We start from the raw sequence: 19063 nt of genomic DNA on the forward strand, positions 1-19063 counted from the left end.
AGTCTCTTACAAAGCTTATTCTTTCTTTGCTTTGCCTTAAATGCTACTGTTTGTCCCTCATGGATCTGTAACAAGGCAAATTTCTCTTTTTTCTTACCATATCCCATGGCTTTATTTAAGCAGGTTTATGTTCATTAACTATAAAATCTATTATTTCAGCCCAGAATATATACCCAACAGACTGCTGGGTACCACATATTCCAAGCACCCAAACCTATTAAGTCCAAAAGAAAGCTAATTATCTTACTACCAAAATCAGAACCGTATGTGACAACAAATGCCTCCATTATTCACCCTATTAGTACAGCTAAATCTGAAAGTCATTCTTAACTCTTCCCTCTGCCACTCCTAATTACAAATCCTATGAATTTCCTTTTTTGAAATCCCTTTTATCTGCTCATTTCTCCATATACCAGTGGAACTGTTGTACCAGGTATGTAAGCTTCCAAGTTGATTTTCCATGTAAACCCCCATACTGTCATTCATCCTTAGGTATGTTGGATGGAGGCCCCCAAAAGATATGTCCACATCCTATTCCCTGGAACCTGTGAATGTGATCTTAGTTGGAAAAAGGGTCCAGGCAGATGTAATTAAGTTAACGATCTTGAAATCATTCTACCTAGGTTATCTGGGCTCACCCTAAATCCAATGACAACTGTCTTTATAAAAGATAGAGAGGAAAAGGCCATGTGATATAGATTCAGAGATTGGAGTTATGCAACCACAAGCCACCAGAAGCTAAAAGAAGCAAAGAATGGATTCTCTTCCTAAATTTCCAGAAAGAATGAAGCCCTGCCAACACCGAGACTTTGGACTTCTAGCCTCCAAAAATATGGGAGAATAAATTTCTTTTGTTTTGAGCCACTCAGTTTGTGATAATTTTTTACAACTGCCATAGGAAACTAATAATACACACTCTGCACATGAAATAAAGTCCAAACTCCTTAACATGGCCTTTAAGGTCCTCCACAATACAATTGCTGCCTTTCTTGCTTGCTTTTAACTTTCACCTTACACCTACCTTTGAAGCAAATTTCAGCCAAACTTAGGTTCACCTTTATAATTTTACTTTTAATTAAAATGAAATATTTCAAGCTTATATAAAAATCCAGGAAATAACAGAAAACCATGACTGTAACTTGATTTTGAAAGACATTAACATTTTATGTTTGCTCAGATTATTTTTAAGAAAATATTCTATTCACTCAAGTAAATCTGCCCATTCATCAGTTTCCCTTCTCTCCTTTTACAAAGAAAAGTATCTGAAACTGCTATTTACCTATTCTGAAATTTTTACTATAGCCTGCATTTCATTTTAGTTTCACTATATATGTATCTCTAAAAAATAACTAGCATTGGTTTGCTTGTTTTGAAACTTTCCAATAATGGTACCATACTGTATACTTATTTTTCTGCAATTTGCTTTTTTGAGAGTAATTTTTTCTAATTGTTATATAGTAATAGTTATTACTACATTTAGGAAACTAGTTCTGTCACTTTATTTTGGGCAACTGTACTGAATTACAAAAAAATTTTTTATTCCTTCCTGCCGATTTTTGTATTTTTAAAACAAAATTCCAATTTACCTTCTATTTAAAAAGTTATACTAATTCGTATTTTTTAAATGGTTACCTCAAAATTTTAATCGGCATATTTGAAATCTAAAGTGAATCAGGTATTTACCCTCTTCCTGAACAATACAAAGACCTTAGAACACTTGCAACTCTGGTAGCTCTCTCTTCCTATGCTACTTAAACATTTTGTTCCACCTTGTATCATAAATCCCCAAAGTAAACATTAATTTTTTGTACAATCAGTGTTTACTCTAAAATTAACAAATTTCTTTCGTTACCATTCCTTCTCACTTGCACACCTCCCTGTTAGTGTCCTTTACCTCTTGTAACCTTGCTACACTCTTTACAGAAGCAGTTCTAAGATTATTTTAGTTGGACAGTCATCTAGACTACCAATGATAATTTTAATTCTTCCAATCCTTAATAACATTCACTTATTCATTTAGTCTTGTTGCTCTACTAGGACCTCCAGCATATTGTAGAAATGAAGGGGGTAATTATATGTATCCCAGGCTTGTCATGGCCTTAAGAGGAACGTCTATCACACTTCATTAAGGATAATGTTTGCTGAATCTTTACTAGCTAATCTTTATAAGGATATTTCAAATTGTTAGCTTAAAATTATGTATAAATGCTTAAATGTACCAATTGCTTTTTTTGCATGTATAACTGTATGAAGATTGTTTGATTTTTCTCTTTTAATCTATTAGTGGAGTGCACTAAAGCAAGATTTTTTTTTTTGATGTTCTACCTGCCTTGCTTCCTTTCATAAACAGTCCTCAGAACTGTTAGTAAATTTTGAGGCCATGTTGCTAGATACAAATATATTCAAGACTGCTGAATCCTAAAGAATTTGTTCTTTTTAACACTATTAGGGTCATTTAAGGACAAGGCTTTTTAAAAAGATTATTAGAATTTCTTTCTCTCTTTTTTTGCTTTAAAGTCATTTATTTGCAATGCAATTTAAGATCCTCTGTTTTTTAAATACGAATATAAGCTATTTACATGTAATATAATTACCTATATGTTTTCTATCTTATGTTTTCTTTGAGCATGTGTTTTCCCTTGCTTGTTTTCATCCCTCTTTTTCTGTTCACTATATGATTAAATATGTTTTCTTTATTTCTATCCCCACCCCCATCAAACTGGTTTGGAAGTTACACACTCTATTCCTGTTATTTTAGAGTTTTCCCTTAAAATATACATACTTGGCTTAACAATCTTAAGGTAATTAATGCTTCCCCACTACTACCTCAAGAATACAAGTTCCTTAAAACAATAAATACAATGTCCATTCTCTTCTTACAGATGAACCTTTAGCTAGTATTTTAATTATTTTAACCATTTCTTACCAAAATTTAGTTGTCTTTTAAATGGCCAATGCTTGTTTTTATTTATTCAGGTTTTTTCATTTCTTTGCTTACTCCTGGTGCTTGTATCTTACTTTTTCCTTCTGGGTTCAATTTCTTTCTTCCTTAAGTAGGTATTTTATTAATCTCTCCAGGAAAGAAGTAAACCTGTCTCAAAATGTCTTTATTTCCTCCTCTCTCTTGAATGATAACGTAACTAGCTCTGTGAAGTTACTATCTTGGCTGTCTGTTTTCAACGTTGATGTCACTGAAAAAAAGGCGTCCAATATAATTGATGCTCATTTTTACAATAATGTCTTTTTGCTCAGAACACAATTTCATCACAAAGTACACTACACTTCAGCATGTTAAGCCCTGTGAACCTGAAGAACTTCTCAAGCAGCATTTTCTATAATATTGCCCAGCCTCTGTCTCTTTTGTCAAATATATGTGTGGGTGCTCTTATTCTAACTTTCATGACATTTCTTGTTTCAGTCCTTTTCTCTCTTTTTCTCTTCAATGGCCTAGCATTTAACAACCACCAAGTTTCATTTCCATGATCATTTTTGTTTCTGTTTCATTTTCCTTGTTTTTCTGTTGGTTGCTTATTTTTTTGGATTCCATTTTTATCTATAGTGTTTTGAGTGTATTTCTATGTGCAGATTTTTAAAAAAATGTAATAATTTACTGCTGCCAACATTTTATCAGTTCAAGTATAGAAACATTACTTCCCTTCATGTCCCTTTGCCTTTTGCTGTTTATAATTTCCTAAGTATTTCTTTTATATACATTATGAACCACATTAGAGAATGTTATAATTTTTGCCTCAGCCATCAAACATAATTTAGTAGACACAAGAGGAGACATGCTTTTATTCTTTTCATTATTCTTTCTTCCTTCCTGATGTTACAAGATTCTACCTTTAATAATTTGCTTTCTATTTCAAAAAATTCCCACAGGCATTCTTTTAGGGTAGATCTGCTGGTGACAAATCGTTTAGTTTTCCTTCAAATAAGAATGTCTAGACTTCTCTCAGCTGTGTCCTTGCTGAGATACCCAGCTGGTCTGCTTTCATCTCTCTACCTCTCAAAAGTCTTCTTAAGTTTGTTTTATAAACACTGTTCAGGGTTTTTAACTGTGCTTATCAGGAAGGATAGAGAGAAGAGTGTCTATTCCACGTTATCCACAACTGGAAGTCTATGATCATTTTTCAACTTAGAAGCACTATTTGATTCATTTCACATTTTATGTTTGGGTTTTTTTTTTCTTTTAAATCACTGTAATAACTTTTTATGTCTCAGTTTGTCCTGTTATTTAAATCCTTGATGTGCTATTCCCAATACTTGCTGTGTAGGATGGTTGTGTTTTGTCTTTTATTGGAACCTCCTCTTCTTTAGCAATGTAACTTTAGCATTCCCATCAGGCTCAGGCTGTAGAAATTTCCCTAAACACTGTTACGTATTTGCTTTTGCCTGGCACTCTGTAAGTACTATGAATCCTAAGACCAATTACTTTGTTAATGTCTTTGGTTCAGATTGGGGTCCATTCAGAATGCCAAACCCAAGTTTGGGGCAAACTGAGGGTTCTGATTTCATATGACATTTAGGGTACCATGGCTTTTTTGTTTTTAATAGATCTTTACTGGAGCATAATTACTTCACAATACTGTGTTAGTTTCTGTTACACAACAAAGTGAATCAGCCATGTGCATACACATGTCCCCATATCCTCTCCCTCTTGAGCCCCCCTCCCATCCTCCTTATCCCACCCCTCTAGGTCATCGCAAAGCACTGAGCCAATCTCCCTGTACTATGCTGCAGCTTCCCACCAGCCAATTATTTTACATTTGGTAGTGTATATATGTTGATGCTACTCTCACTTCCCCCCAACTTCGCCCTCCTACCCCATGATGAACCTAGTTGCAGGGCAGGAATAAAGAGGTACTATGGCTTTTGATTTCCTTGTTATTTCTGACATCTACAGGACTCTTGAGCTTTAAAATATTGTTTTTTGCTATATGATTTATCTTTCACATAAAAGGAGGGATCAGTCTTCAGCTTCTTTTCTCTTGCCCTCTTCATCTTGATCTGCCTAACTCCTATTTATAAATCAGGGTTTAATTTAAACACCACTTATACAGATTGGGAAGCCTTTCCTGACAACTAGACTACTCATACCTATAAACACACACACACACACACACACAAAATAAACAAACAGCAATGAATTATCTAACTTAGCAATGAGAAAAAATCCATCTGTAGACATATGAATTCCTTGGGAAAAAAAATATTTTGTACATCTATGTCATTAAGAGATACATTTCAAATAAGTTTTTAAATAACTATCAAAATTTATAATATATTTGGATTATTCTATGTATTAATCATAATTATGAATGGTAATTCTAACTGTAAGAAAATTTTGCTATGTAAGAGTCTTATAGTCAGTGACACTGGATACATTTTAAACAGTTATGTAACAGTGTTACTTTAATTACAGTATTAAAAATACATTGGAGGGCTTCCCTCGTGGCTCAGTGGTTAAGAGTCCACCTGCCAATGCAGGGGACATGGGTTCGAGCCCTGGTCTGGGAAGATCCCACATTGCTGTGGAGTAGCTGGGCCTGTGTGCTACAACTGCTGAGCCTGTGTTCTAGAGCCCGCGAGCTACAACTGCCGAGTCCGTGCACAGCAACCGCTGAGGCCCGCGCGCCTAGAGCCCATGCTCCACAACAAAAGAAGCCACCGCAATGACAGGCCCGCACACTGCAACGAAGAGTAGCCCCCGTTTGCCACAGCCAGAGAAAGCCCGCGTGCAGCAATGAGGACCCAATGCAGCCAAAAATAAATAAATAAATAAATTTATTTTAAAAATATATATATATTGGAAATTATATCCTTTACAACTGTTTAAGCTTATGATATCATATTAAATTTTAATTTGGAAGAGTGCTTAAGTTCTGTAGAGCTCTAAAAAAGGAATGAGGACCATATACTGTCAAGTAAAAAATGAGGAGGAAAAAGGGTGGATGGTATGTTACTATTTATCTAATAAAAGAAATGAATATACACACACACATATACTCATATATTTATCTGCTATCAGTTAAAAAAAATAATCGAAGGATAAATAGTAAAAGCCACTAAAATAATTACTTCATAGGGGATGGAAGGTAGGTGTGATAAGGATGAAAGCTATCCTTATCTTAATATAATTTGTATGACAGAGCTGAGTCCTTTCAATGTACTGTCATTATAGATTTGACTTTGGAATCATGCAAACATTTTATATAATTTTAAAATAAAATCAAACTTTAATAAAAGTCAATAAAAAGAAAAAATAAGATAAAAAATGAAAATAAAATGTATACCCAGTTAGTAATATAACAACAAAGAAAATAACTATGCCAAATGACTTTAAAACACAGTAATTTGACTGCATAGCCCTAGAACAAAAAGAAATAGAAAAACAAGTTTAACCTATTTTCAATAATGTTATGTTACTGATGATAATGTTGGCATTATCATTCTGTGACTATTATTTACTAAATGTGGATTAAATCAAGGAATTACTTCATGCTCTAATTCATCAATGTCTTTGAGAACTGGGATTATGAACATGGGACAAAGGAAAAGTCAAAAATCTTGTAGTAGTGAATCTGAAGTATCAGTAGAAACCTATGATGTATTTTATCTTAAAAAAATCAAAAAAAAAACCCAACAAAAAACCCCTATATTTCTTCTTTTAGTCCACTGAAAAGGCCTAGAAACTATGACCAACGTGGCAAAAACAAGCATCCCTAGCATCCAGATTGTGGATTTGCAATCCATTTCCCATTCAAAGAAACAAAGCTCATTAGGCCAGAATGTACAAAAGGAGCATGGAACACCTTGTCATACCATATAGCAAGAAGGCTATCAAAGACCATTAAGGGTCAACATCAAAAGAACTCAAAAGAAACAACATAAAGAGGTTTATACTGGTTAAAGATGAGACAATCTTAACTTCATTAAGGATAGCCAACTATAACAGTTTTGAATACATTAAATACATAGATTAATGATACTGAAATTTTAAAATTTGCTTGAAAATAAAACTGGAGTCAGTAACAAGGGAAGGCTAGCTAAACGAGACTGGCCACTGGTTGGTTGATAACTGTTAGATCTGGGTGGTGATTACATGGTGTATCACTCTGCCTACTTTCATATATATTTTAGGTTTCCCACTATTAAAAGAACAGCAGCGTGTGAGAACATAAAAATAATTTTTATTTAGAAAAATTAATTATAAATTGAGATAACGATTACTTTTCCTACCTAAACAGTACACATTTAAGCAATTCTGTGTAGAATGTAAGAACAGTATTCATCCTTAAGAGGTTAGTTTGAAAGCATTAGTTTAAAATAGCATTTACATTTTATCAAATATATCTCACATTGTAAGACAATTAACCACTTTAAACATGTAATTTGAGAGAATCCTTAACATATGAACAACTTACCTTTCAAAAGGTGCTTGGACTCTCTTAATTACATGATAAACAAGTATGTCTTTTGCCAACCTATATTTATCACTTAATGATGTTATAAGTCTTAGGCATCCAATAAGCTCTAGGTAGTTATAATATTCATTTAGTAAAGAGTTTAAGTCAGCCACAGTTGCTGCAGTATTTATCTGTAATGAAGAAGAAAATAACCCAGTTTACTCATTTACTTGTGAAAGATATTTATATTTCAAATGACACATTACTTTATACTCAATTCTTGAGTACACCTGGGTGAAGTGAAAGTATACTAAGAATTATTTTCCTAGAATAAATGTCTGATAATCCAGTTTAATAAATACTGTATATTTCTGCCAAAACCTAGGTTTTAAGAAATCTAGACTATAATGCCACTTTAATATAGGAAATTACTTCCATAAAAGGTGGTAACTGATATAGAACAGTTACATAGCACTAGAGAGGCAAGAAAGAGGACCTGCAGAGATTTCATGGAAGAAAGAATAGCTGAGATTTAAAAAAATGGATACACTCAAGAGTATTTGAGGGAACAACATAAACAAAGATATACTTAACCATTTATGTGCCAGACACTTTCACATAAGTTAGCTCTTGAACAAAGTTACAGAGGGAGAAAGATAAAATTAGGAGGCAAAGTCCATTTGAATGGAAAATCTCCTTGCTATTTCTTTCTTCCAAAAAACTCTTCTTCCAGGTATTTACATGATTCCCTTATTTATTTCAGATCTCTCCTGTGACCTCAGAAGTTTTTCCTGACTACCTTGTTCAAACTACCTTCACACTCTAATAGTTGCGTATATGTTCTCATCCTCCCAAACCCATCACCCTAAGTTTTAGCTAGGCATATAGCCAAACTTACCTTAAAGCTAGTGTGGCCTTATGTGACTAAGAGCTGTCCAATGGGACATGAGTGAAAATGTGTCAAATTTCCCTGCAGTCTACTTCCACTTTCTCCCTGTACAGCAAGCTTCAGCTATGAAGACAATATCCTAAATGATTACACAACAAGAGGAAGGAATCCAATTCTCTGGGTGACTTGGTGTATCACAATTGTACCTTAAAACAGGAGCCATTTCTGTAAAGGCCAGATAGCATTTTATGCTTTGTGGGCCATATGGTGCTTGTCACAACTACTAAACTCCACCACTGTAGTGTAAAAGCAGTCACAGACACATAACAAATGGGTGTGTTTGTGTTCCAATAAAACTTTAAAAAGGCAGCAGGCAAGATTTGGCCTACAGCTATAGTTTGCCAACTCCTACTCTAAAATCTAGAGTTTAGAAAAAAATAAATATCTGCCTTTTTTGAGCCATTGTCTTTTGGGTCTCTTTGTTACAGAAGCTTAGCCTATGCTTTAACTTACTATACCCCAAGCATTATCTTGGAAAAAATATCCTTCCTCTTATTCTGTTCTATTTTTATAATATATTTTACTACATGACAGTATATTATATATTTATTTATCTTGTCGTTCCTCTAATATGTAAATTCCAAGAAGGCAGGGGCTTTGTTTGGTTCACTACTTTATCTTCAGTGATAAAACAGTATGGGATACAGGGACTTCCCTGGTGGCACAGTAGTTAAGATTCCGCGTTCCCAGTGCAGGGGGTCCGGGTTCGATCCCTGGTCAGGGAACTAGATCCCACATGCATGTCGCAACTAAGAGTTCACATGCCACAACTAAGGAGCCCACCAGCTGCAACTAAGGAGCCCACCTGCCACAACTAAGACCTGGCAGAACCAAATAAATAATAAAAACAAACAAAAAACCATATGGCGTACATAGCACCTTGTAGATATAGGTATCTGTTGACTAAATCAGTGAAGGAACACTGGCTAGGAGTCTGGAGTTAGTAAAGCCATGAGGAGAGCTCCAAGTGCCCTAATGAAGAACTCGAACTCCATTCAACAGGCAATGAGAATCCATTAGGATTCCTGAGGAAGAAAGCAATGTGGTCAAACCTGTACTTGTGAAAGAATCATCCTGAAGAAGATGATTAGAATAGTATCTTAATTGTTTAAACTTAGATATAACCCGAGTTTGGTATAGTAAGCATACTAGAAATAAGAAGGAAAGGCCACTGTTAGAGACAGATGACTTGACACAAACTGATAAATGGAGCATGGAAGAATGAAAACAACCCTGTCTCCAGAATAACTTGGAAATAAGAAATCTCTTGAAACGAAAAGGAAAATCAGGCAAAAAACCAAATTCTGGGAAAAAAATTATTTCTGTCCTAAACATGCTGTGCTCAATTTGGTAGGAAGACCCAGATCTTACCTGGATATAAACATCTAGGGGCTCAAAAATACAGGTCTGGAAATCATCAGAAAGGTTATAGATGAGGAGACTCTTTCCAAATAGTACAGAAGGAGGACTGTTAAGACAATACTGAAAATTACCTAAGTTTTAGGGGTAGGAAGAAGAAGCATTAAAAAAGACAGTAATAGTCAAAAGTAGGAGGGAGTAGATATTAAAGAAAACAATAGAGATGAATTCAAATACAGTGGTGGTCCAGAAGTCAGAGGAGATGAGGAATTAGAAAAGAAAGGCCTTTGCATGTGGAGATTTAGATCCCTGCATATCAGCAATGAACTAGCTAACTCAGAAGAGTAGTGGTGGGAACAGAAGTCTGACTGTAAGTTAAATGAGTAGGAAAAAGGAAGTGGAAACAATGAAGTTAAAGTACATTTTTTCTCATAAAGAGGAGAAAAGAAAAAATAAATTGAAGGGTTAAAGGGTCAGTTTAAAATACCATTTTAGAATGAGGAGTCTTGGGCAAAATACACATTTCCAGGTTTCTTACTTTCTGGTTTAGAAACTTGAGGTTTAACAAGATTAACCCAACATGCCCAAGGTCACATAGCTTATATCAGTTATTTCAAACTAAAATCTGACTTCTGAGCATTTGTTTTTAACCATTAAACTATACTGCCTATTAACTGAGACAATGAATAGAGTAGGCTTAAGTATGGGACAAGTTAAGGGAAGAAAAATTGAATTGGATTTCATTGTCTCAACTGTTTCATTACTTTCTAAATCAGTAACACTTGGGCAATGTTACTTATGATAAGAAAACTGAGTTTGTACGGATAACATGTGTAGTACAGGGCTTAATAAATGGTAACTTTTTTTTTTTTTTTGCGGTACGCGGGCCTCTCACTGTTGTGGCCTCTCCCATTGCGGAGCACAGACTCCGGACGCGCAGGCTCAGCGGCCACGGCTCACGGGCCCAGCCGCTCTGCGGCATGTGGGATCTTCCCGGACCCGGGGCACGAACCCGTGTCCCCTGCATCGGCAGGCGGACTCTCAACCACTGCGCCACCAGGGAAGCCCATGGTAACTATTTTGAGGAGAGGAACACTGAGTCTCCCCAACTGTTTCCACAGAGAAGAAATTCAGCCTGGTCTTTCTCTCCACCCATCACTCATATCTCCCTGTAGGAGGAAGGATAAATTTTCTGCTGGTAACCATCCTTTCTTCAGCTCCACCTGACGATAGGAAAGTGCACTTTCATTTGCTCTTGAGCATGCAACAAGGAACCTGCCTTATGTTGTCCCTGGCAGGGCAGATAAATCCACCTAGTTCTGAGGAGTGTTAGCAAGCCATTCTGACCACAGATCTAAGTCACATTATCCAACTGGTTTTATCAACATTAAACATGGCACTTTGATATCTAGCTGCCTGCCCTTTACATCTGTCTATTAAATGGTTGTTAACTTTGTTGGTAAACAAAAATAATGACACCCCTTAACTACTCCACAAAGAGTATTATTCTATTGCAGATCCATCATTTATATTCAAATACACCTAGAACATAGTCTACATCTGAACAAACAGGTACATTTCTTACCCTGATTATAATCTGTGCCACATCAAAGTCTGAGACATCGTCTAAAATTGGTTGGGTACTTTCTGGTCCATAAACAAGGCAGTTAAATAAGGTTTTAGAAAAGAAACCAGGTGAAGGACCACCATGAACCAAAGAAATGGCAAGCATTTTGCCAGCTTCATAGTAAAGATTCTCTTTCAGAGCTGTAAATACAGATAAAATATATCAAATACACTTCTTTTATTATTATATAACCATAATATGTAATTAATACATATATAATAAATTTTAAAATCCAAGCTTTAGACAAATGTAAAATAACCTAATTCATAGAAGGTATAATAATGTATAAAATATAAATTTCAACCAAAATATACAATTTTACAAATTTTTTTTCTGAATTCAAAGTAACAATCTATTATAGAAAAATATGTAAATACAGAAAGTCTTTTTATAAAATCATCTATAATCCTACCACCATAATAACCAGTGTACACACTTTGGTGTATTTATAATATGTCTCATGTGCATATAAATATATACATAAATAGCTTGACTTCTGTCTTTTTCCACTTACTGTATTATAAATTTTTAAAATATTACTTGAAATTATTCAAATATACAGTTAATGAATGCATTCAAACTAATTTACAGATGTGCTGCAATGTAAACCACCCCCTTATTACTGGCTAGCCCAGTTTCAACTACATGAGACACAATGTTACAGTCAACATCTATTTACACATTCTTGTTTATATATCTTTGATTATTAGGATAGATTCCTACATACGGTATTAGTGGTTCAAAGGATATGAACAATTTTAAGGTTGTTGATATACAAAATGGTACAAATTAACTCTCAACACTATATGCTATCTTACCATATCATCACAATATTTTTCAACGTGTCATTAAAAATGTTTTAGCTACTTCGATAACTCAAAAAGATATTATGTAAATTTTCCTTTATTTTTTCTAAAAATTAAAAGTAATTCATTAATAAGTAACATTAACAATACCTGAAATAATAATAAAATCTCCTCAACAATAACCTTATATACTACATATTAGTAGTCACATCTTACAGATGAAGAAACTGAGATCCAGAGGGGCTATGCAATTAATCTAGGGAAATAAAGCTACTGAAGTAGATGTGTACAAACTGAACTCAGATTTTGTGACTTAAATTCCATGTACTCTCTCCACTGTACCAAAACTGCCATGAATTAATAACATACTGATTACTTGGAGCGTTTTTGTTTTTTTTTAAAGGGAGTGTAGAATTAAACTGTGTGTACTATACATAGTACTAATGATCCTTGGTAGTTTCTCAATTATTTCAATGGTACTTCAGGCAATGATGAGGAAGTTCTAAAGAAAACATAGAAGGAAGTCAAATGGGATGATATGTCTTCTCACTCTCTCTCAAATTCCTATTACAGCAAAAGCAGTTATAAAAGCTCCTAAAAAAAGAATGCTAGAATTAACCAGTGTTTTGAGATGCCTGTTTTAATCACATTAATTCCTTACCAGAAGTAAAGACAGAAAAGTATCATATATATAATTCTGTTAAATAAATAAAAAAAACTCTTGAAAGCAAAAGTATGCTAAAAATCTGTTATATGTGAACCAAAAAATTATGTTATAAAAATCCTAGGTTGTGAAGAAACATGCCAACTGCAAATTTCAAATATATGAACAAGAAGAGCTCAAAAACTCTTTCATCCAATTTGGCCACTCTATTCAAATGAATTAAAATTAAGTACATTTTTAAGAAGTTATACTTAATTACAGAATCACTTTAAGTAGGATTTTGCTATAAAGAAATTAAGGATATTCTAAAATAAAAAATGTTTCACTACAAAATTTATTTTAAAAAACATCACTTCCCCCCTTTTCTGTGATTCTATCATTATTTTAGTAACGAAGTGATTATACATTTTGACAGGTATTGAGTATCAATTCTAACCTGCTATCTCTTTCTTAATACATGGTATATTCAGTATGTACAATAATAAAGAAAATAGTTACCTTGAGAATTGAGAGACAAGTTCTTTGACAAGGACCCTTCAAACAATGGTGAGTTCTCAAGTTGCTGCATTAAGAGACTTAGGAATTCTTGTTTTGATCCAGGCTGCTCTTTTCCAAAATGATCATTTTCATTAACATATGCTATTTCAATTGTATATGAAGGATTAAAGTTGTGATTTCTGAATCCATCTAAGGCACTATTCCAGATATTGGCTTTGTTGATAAATAATCTTTTAGCTTTTTTTTTAATTTGGAATCCTAGCTCTATTATTAGAGTTGAAATATCTCTTCTAAATTTGCTGCCTTGCCTATAAAACATGAATTTAAACATAGAGGTAAGTACTCTAAAGTACTTTATGTGTCACAGCAGTTACACAGCCAAATAAAAAAGAATAGAAAGAAGTTCTTCCCCAACTCCCACCCAAAAGCAAACAATGGCCGCCAGTGGAACAAAAAAGTTATTTGATAACCTTAGTTCTAAATTCTTGATTCCCTCTAACCAATCTTTTACCAAATTAAAATCATCTAATGTTATACAATTCACTGGATTTAGGTGTAAGAGTCAAAAGCTCAAACTCTTACCTCCCTGGACATACTTGCTTAACTGCATCTTTTTTTTTTTTCTAACATCTTTATTGGAGTATAATTGCTTTACAATGGTGTGTTAGTTTCTGCTTTTAACTGCATCTTATTTCATGTTCACTAGATCCTTTAAAGATAGAGCAAATGTAATCTCTGCTCACTGTATGAGAGAACTATATTTTTAAGAGATTACATATTTTAAGCAGAATTCACACTCCTTTAAATAGTACTTTTCAGTTTACACTATTAATTCTCAAAGTGTGGCCCCAGACCAGCAACAGCAGCAGCTGCCGCACCTGGAAACTTGTTAGAAACGCAGCTTCTTAAGCCCCGCAGCAGATAAACAGAATCAGAACCTCTGAGCATGAGGCCAGGCAACCAGTGCCCTAACAAGACCTCCAGACAATTATCTGGACTAACTCAATTATTCCCTGCCTCAGTTTCTCCATCTGTAATTGGAATTAATGTACTCAAAATAATCCTGTTAGGGGCAATGTCCAAGGATCCTCTTTCTACATCAAATTAGGGACTGCAGTTTGAAAAATACCCTTCCAAACTACTCTGAGAACAGCTAATACTCTAAATGTATATAGCTACTTCCCGTTCTAATTTTCTCAAAACAGAGTTTTATATTTTTCTCCAAAATACACACCTCAGCAGGTCTTCACGCTGGGCTCCAGGAGACTGTCTGGGTAATTTAGGTGAAGATTCCTCCAACAAACAATCAGTTATTCCCACATTAGTGTTGGGTAATGTGTGTTTTTTGGCTTTTTGGAAATCGCCTACAGATTTAAAACCCAATGTTAGTATAATAGGAATATAGGTAGAAACTTTTGAATAATATACATTTAAATAAAAACATCTTTATTCAAAATCACAAAATATTACCTGAATTGTAAAGAATACCTCTACATTCCAAACATTCCCAATTTTGTTCCCATGATTGTAGTGAGGAACAGGCTAGATGTGTTCCGCGAGAACCACAACACTGACAGCGCTTTATTTCCCATTTGCTGAGGACATAAAGAGAAGCAGATTATTTCCATGTGGTATTAACTTAGTCTAATTCCGACCATCAGCACCACTGCACACCTCACTGTCCACCTCACACACACAGCCAACCCTTTTACTCAAGGAAGGAAAATAAATTATCTGCTTTGATACTGCATTACTTTTTCCTAAAGTTGTTTCCCCCCCCATTTCATTTATTATGTTTGTAACTTCCTCCTTTAAACATTCTCTATCTTAAAATACTAAACTAAATATCAGCATGTACATGCACATATACCCAAAGTATGTCTGATATGGAAGAAGCATTCAGTAAATACATTATCTTACCTAAAATACTATCTTTCCCATTCAAGGTGAGGAATTATTTCCTATAATAAGCTTGCTCAGACACCCCAAGTACTGTGCAGCTCAACAGGATCCAGACTTACTACCTGATCCGCATTCATATTCTCTCTCATCTTTTCCCCTCAATCCCCCACTCCCAATGTTTCCCCACTGTGTTGTGTGACATGTACCAGTCAGCATTCACATTTTCTGTACGGGTGTGGGTTATAGCGTGCAGCCTCCTCTTTGTTTGGTTATGAATACGTCCGTCTGTACAGAAATGGATATACTCCCTGAGTGTGTGGATATGTGGGTGATAAGAGACTTAGCTGCGTAACTTCACCTCTTGTAGGTGTGGGCGAATCTCCCTCTGTGTGGACATGGGTGTGTAGTGGTATGTCCTCTCTGTGTCTCCCTCTCTTCCCCAGATAGTTCTGCCAACTGATGATGAAGAGGAAGAAAGATGACAGCTAACGAGTGCTTATACACCAGGCCCAGTTCTCACTCTTTACATGTAAAGTTTCAGAAGGTTGGAAAAATTTCAGAAGGTTGGAAAAACCAGTTACCTCCATTTTGAAGAAGAGGAAACCAAAGCATAGAGGGGTAAATTGCTTGCCCAAACAAGTTCACACTGTTAGTAAGTCTCAGAGTGGGGCTTCCAATCCAGTTTACCTGGCTTCAGACCCATGCTCCTAACCACTCCACCATGCTGCCTTTCAGCAAATTACCTTCCTATCACTAGGATGAGAGGGAGTGAAACTGCAAAGAAAGCATTCAGATAGCAGGATTCTGTGTCCTGGGAGAAAAGGCAAAGTAGCTGTCAAAAAGAAAAGGGAGTTTGGTAGCAAATGATTAGGTGACCAGAGGTATACAAGGAATATGTATATTAGTTAATCAAAATAGCCTAAAATGAATTTAGAAAATATCATTATTAATGAATATATTGCTTCTTAGAACTGTAAAGTGCTTTACTGTCTACAAAGCACTTTATATACATTAATTTCATCTCTACCTCAGCACAACCCTTGAGCAGGGTATTATTAGTATTTACAGATGAATAATCAGGGTCACCAGATCAAGTAACTTAGGCAAGAATACACATTACTTGACATCTTCAATGAGACCTCCACCCTTAATGAATCTTTAGTCTAATGGCAAAGACAAATTTAAATATTGTCAACTCTATTGTAACAAGCACAATGAAGGGAAAATCCAGCCCAGAACAGGGAATCAGGAATAGTAAGAGCTTCTTAGGGGAAACTTTCCAAAGCTTGCAAGACTTCAGCTGAGTCTTCCAAAATAAGTTGTAGCTCACCTAGCCAAATCACTTTCCATAAGAGATAAGGCTCCCAATATTCTGCTCAGCACTTTAAGTTTGTCATATTAATTAAGACTACATAACAGGGATAAAAATTTATCAAAATTTCAACAAAATTAGATTTGTTACTTTTTATCCTGCATCTTAAAAAATAAAGATACTCTTGATTTCTAATACCCCACACAGTATAGAGTACAGAGAAGGCAAAAAACGATTGTTAACATTATAGTCAACATCTACGGATATTACAAATGAGTAATCAATAAATTTCAAATGCCAAATCCTTCTTATAGTGATCCAAAACAAACGCTGATAGATTAACCTAGTTTCTTAACCTCTAGAACAGTGTCATCCAATAGAAATATAATGTAAATCATTTACGTAATTTAAACTTTCCTAGTAACCAGATTTTAAAAGGTAAAAGGAACAGGTGAAATAAATTTGAGTATTTCCAAAATATAGTCATTTTGTTTGGCAGGTAATCAATTTAAAAAATTATTAACAAGATATTTTAAGGTCTTTTTTTCTTACTGTTATGGGCTGAATTCTGTCACGCCCAGAATTCATATGTTGAAGACCTAACACCCAGTACTTCACAAGGTGACTGTAGTTGGAGATAGGGCCTTTAAAGCGATAATTAAGATAAACTGAGGCCATATGCGTGGGTCCTAATCCAATATGACTGGTATCCTAATAAGAAAAAAAGATTAAGGCACAGACAGAAGGACACAGCTGGAAGGGAGCCATGTGCAAGCCAAGAAGAGAGGCTTCAAGAGAAATCAAACCTGCCAATGCCTTTATCTTGGACGTCTGGCCTCTAGGTTTCTGAGAAGAAAAATTTCTGTTGTTTAAGCCACCTGGTTTGTGGTATTTTGTTATGGCAGTCCTAGTAAACTAAGATACATATAAGTCTTCGGTGTGTATTTTACACGTACGACACCTCTCAATTTGGAATAGCCACATTTCAAGTGCTCAATAGCCACCTGTGGTTACTGGCTACCACAGTAGAGATCTAGAAAACAGAGCCTCAGGAAAACACACCACAGAAGTTCCAATTATGCCAACTGCAATAATTTCTGTAAACAGATATAAATATGCATTTAATAAATATACCTCATCTCAAGTTAAAATTTCTAACATCCTAAGAGCAAAAGTACATTTCACTAAATAGAAAACCTACTTTCTCAAGCTGAAGGTTTAAAAAAGGACACCAGTAGAAATACAAAAGATCATGAGAGATTACTAGAAGCAACTCTATGCCAATAAAACAGACAACCTGGAAGAAATGGACAAATTCTTAGAAATGCACAACCTGCCAAGACTAAAACAGGAAGAAATAGAAAATATTAACAGACCAATCACAAGCACTGAAATTGAAATTGTGATTAAAAATCTTCCAACAAACAAAAGCTCAGGACCAGATGGCTTCACAGGCGAATTCTATCAAACATTTAGAGAAGAGCTAACACCTATCCTTCTCAAACTCTTCCAAAATATAGCAGAGGGAGGAACACTCCCAAACTCATTCTACGAGGCCACCATCACCCTGATACCAAAACCAGACAAAGATGTCACTAAGAAAGAAAACTACAGGCCAATATCACTGATGAACATAGATGCAAAAATCCTCAACAAAATACTAGCAGACAGAATCCAACAGCACATTAAAAGGATCATACACCATGATCAAGTGGGGTTTATTCCAGGAATGCAAGGATTCTTCAATATACGCAAAACAATCAATGTGATAAACCATATTAACAAATTGAAGGAGAAAAAACATATGATCATATCAATAGATGCAGAGAAAGCTTTCGACAAAATTCAACACCCATTTATGATAAAAACCCTGCAGAAAGTAGGCATAGAGGGAACTTTCCTCAACATAATAAAGGCCATATATGACAAACCCACAGCCAACATCTTCCTCAATGGTGAAAATCTGAAACCATTTCCACTAAGATCAGGAACAAGACAAGGTTGCCCACTCTCACCACTCTTATTCAACATAGTTTTGGAAGTTTTAGCCACAGAAATCAGAGAAGAAAAGGAGAAAAAAGGAATCCAAATCGGAAAAGAAGAAGTAAAGCTGTCACAGTTTGCAGATGACATGATACTATACATAGAGAATCCTACAGATGCTACCAGAAAACTACTAGAGCTAATCAATGAATTTGGTAAAGTAGCAGGATACAAAATCAATGCACAGAAATCTATGGCATTCCTATACGCTAATGATGAAAAATCTGAAAGTGAAATCAAGAAAAAACTCCTATTTACCATTGCAACAAAAATAATAAAATATCTAGGAATAAACCCCCCTAAGGTGACAAAAGACCTGTATGCAGAAAATTATAAGACCCTGATGAAAGAAATTAAAGATGATACAAATAGATGGAGAGATATACCATGTTCTTGGACTGGAAGAATCAACATTGTGAAAATGACTCTACTCCGCAATCTACAGATTCAATGCAATCCCTGTTAAACTACCACTGGTATTTTTCACAGAACTA

The 19063-nt window shown here is 34.9% G+C and overlaps 1 protein-coding gene across 1 annotated transcript in view; it reads right to left on the reverse strand.

The window, feature by feature from the left end:
- Positions 1-19063, reverse strand: part of G2E3 (G2/M-phase specific E3 ubiquitin protein ligase) — a 63403-nt gene that overhangs the window by 4090 nt on the left and 40250 nt on the right. The window contains 5 exon segments of the mRNA XM_082854012.1: positions 7428-7600; positions 11303-11484; positions 13313-13620; positions 14547-14676; positions 14783-14907. Coding sequence (XP_082710138.1) covers positions 7428-7600; positions 11303-11484; positions 13313-13620; positions 14547-14676; positions 14783-14907 — 918 coding nt within the window.

This window comes from Leucopleurus acutus (assembly GCF_964270905.1).
Source record: "Leucopleurus acutus genome assembly, chromosome: 1".
In the NCBI taxonomy this organism is placed as follows: Eukaryota; Metazoa; Chordata; class Mammalia; order Artiodactyla; family Delphinidae; genus Leucopleurus; species Leucopleurus acutus.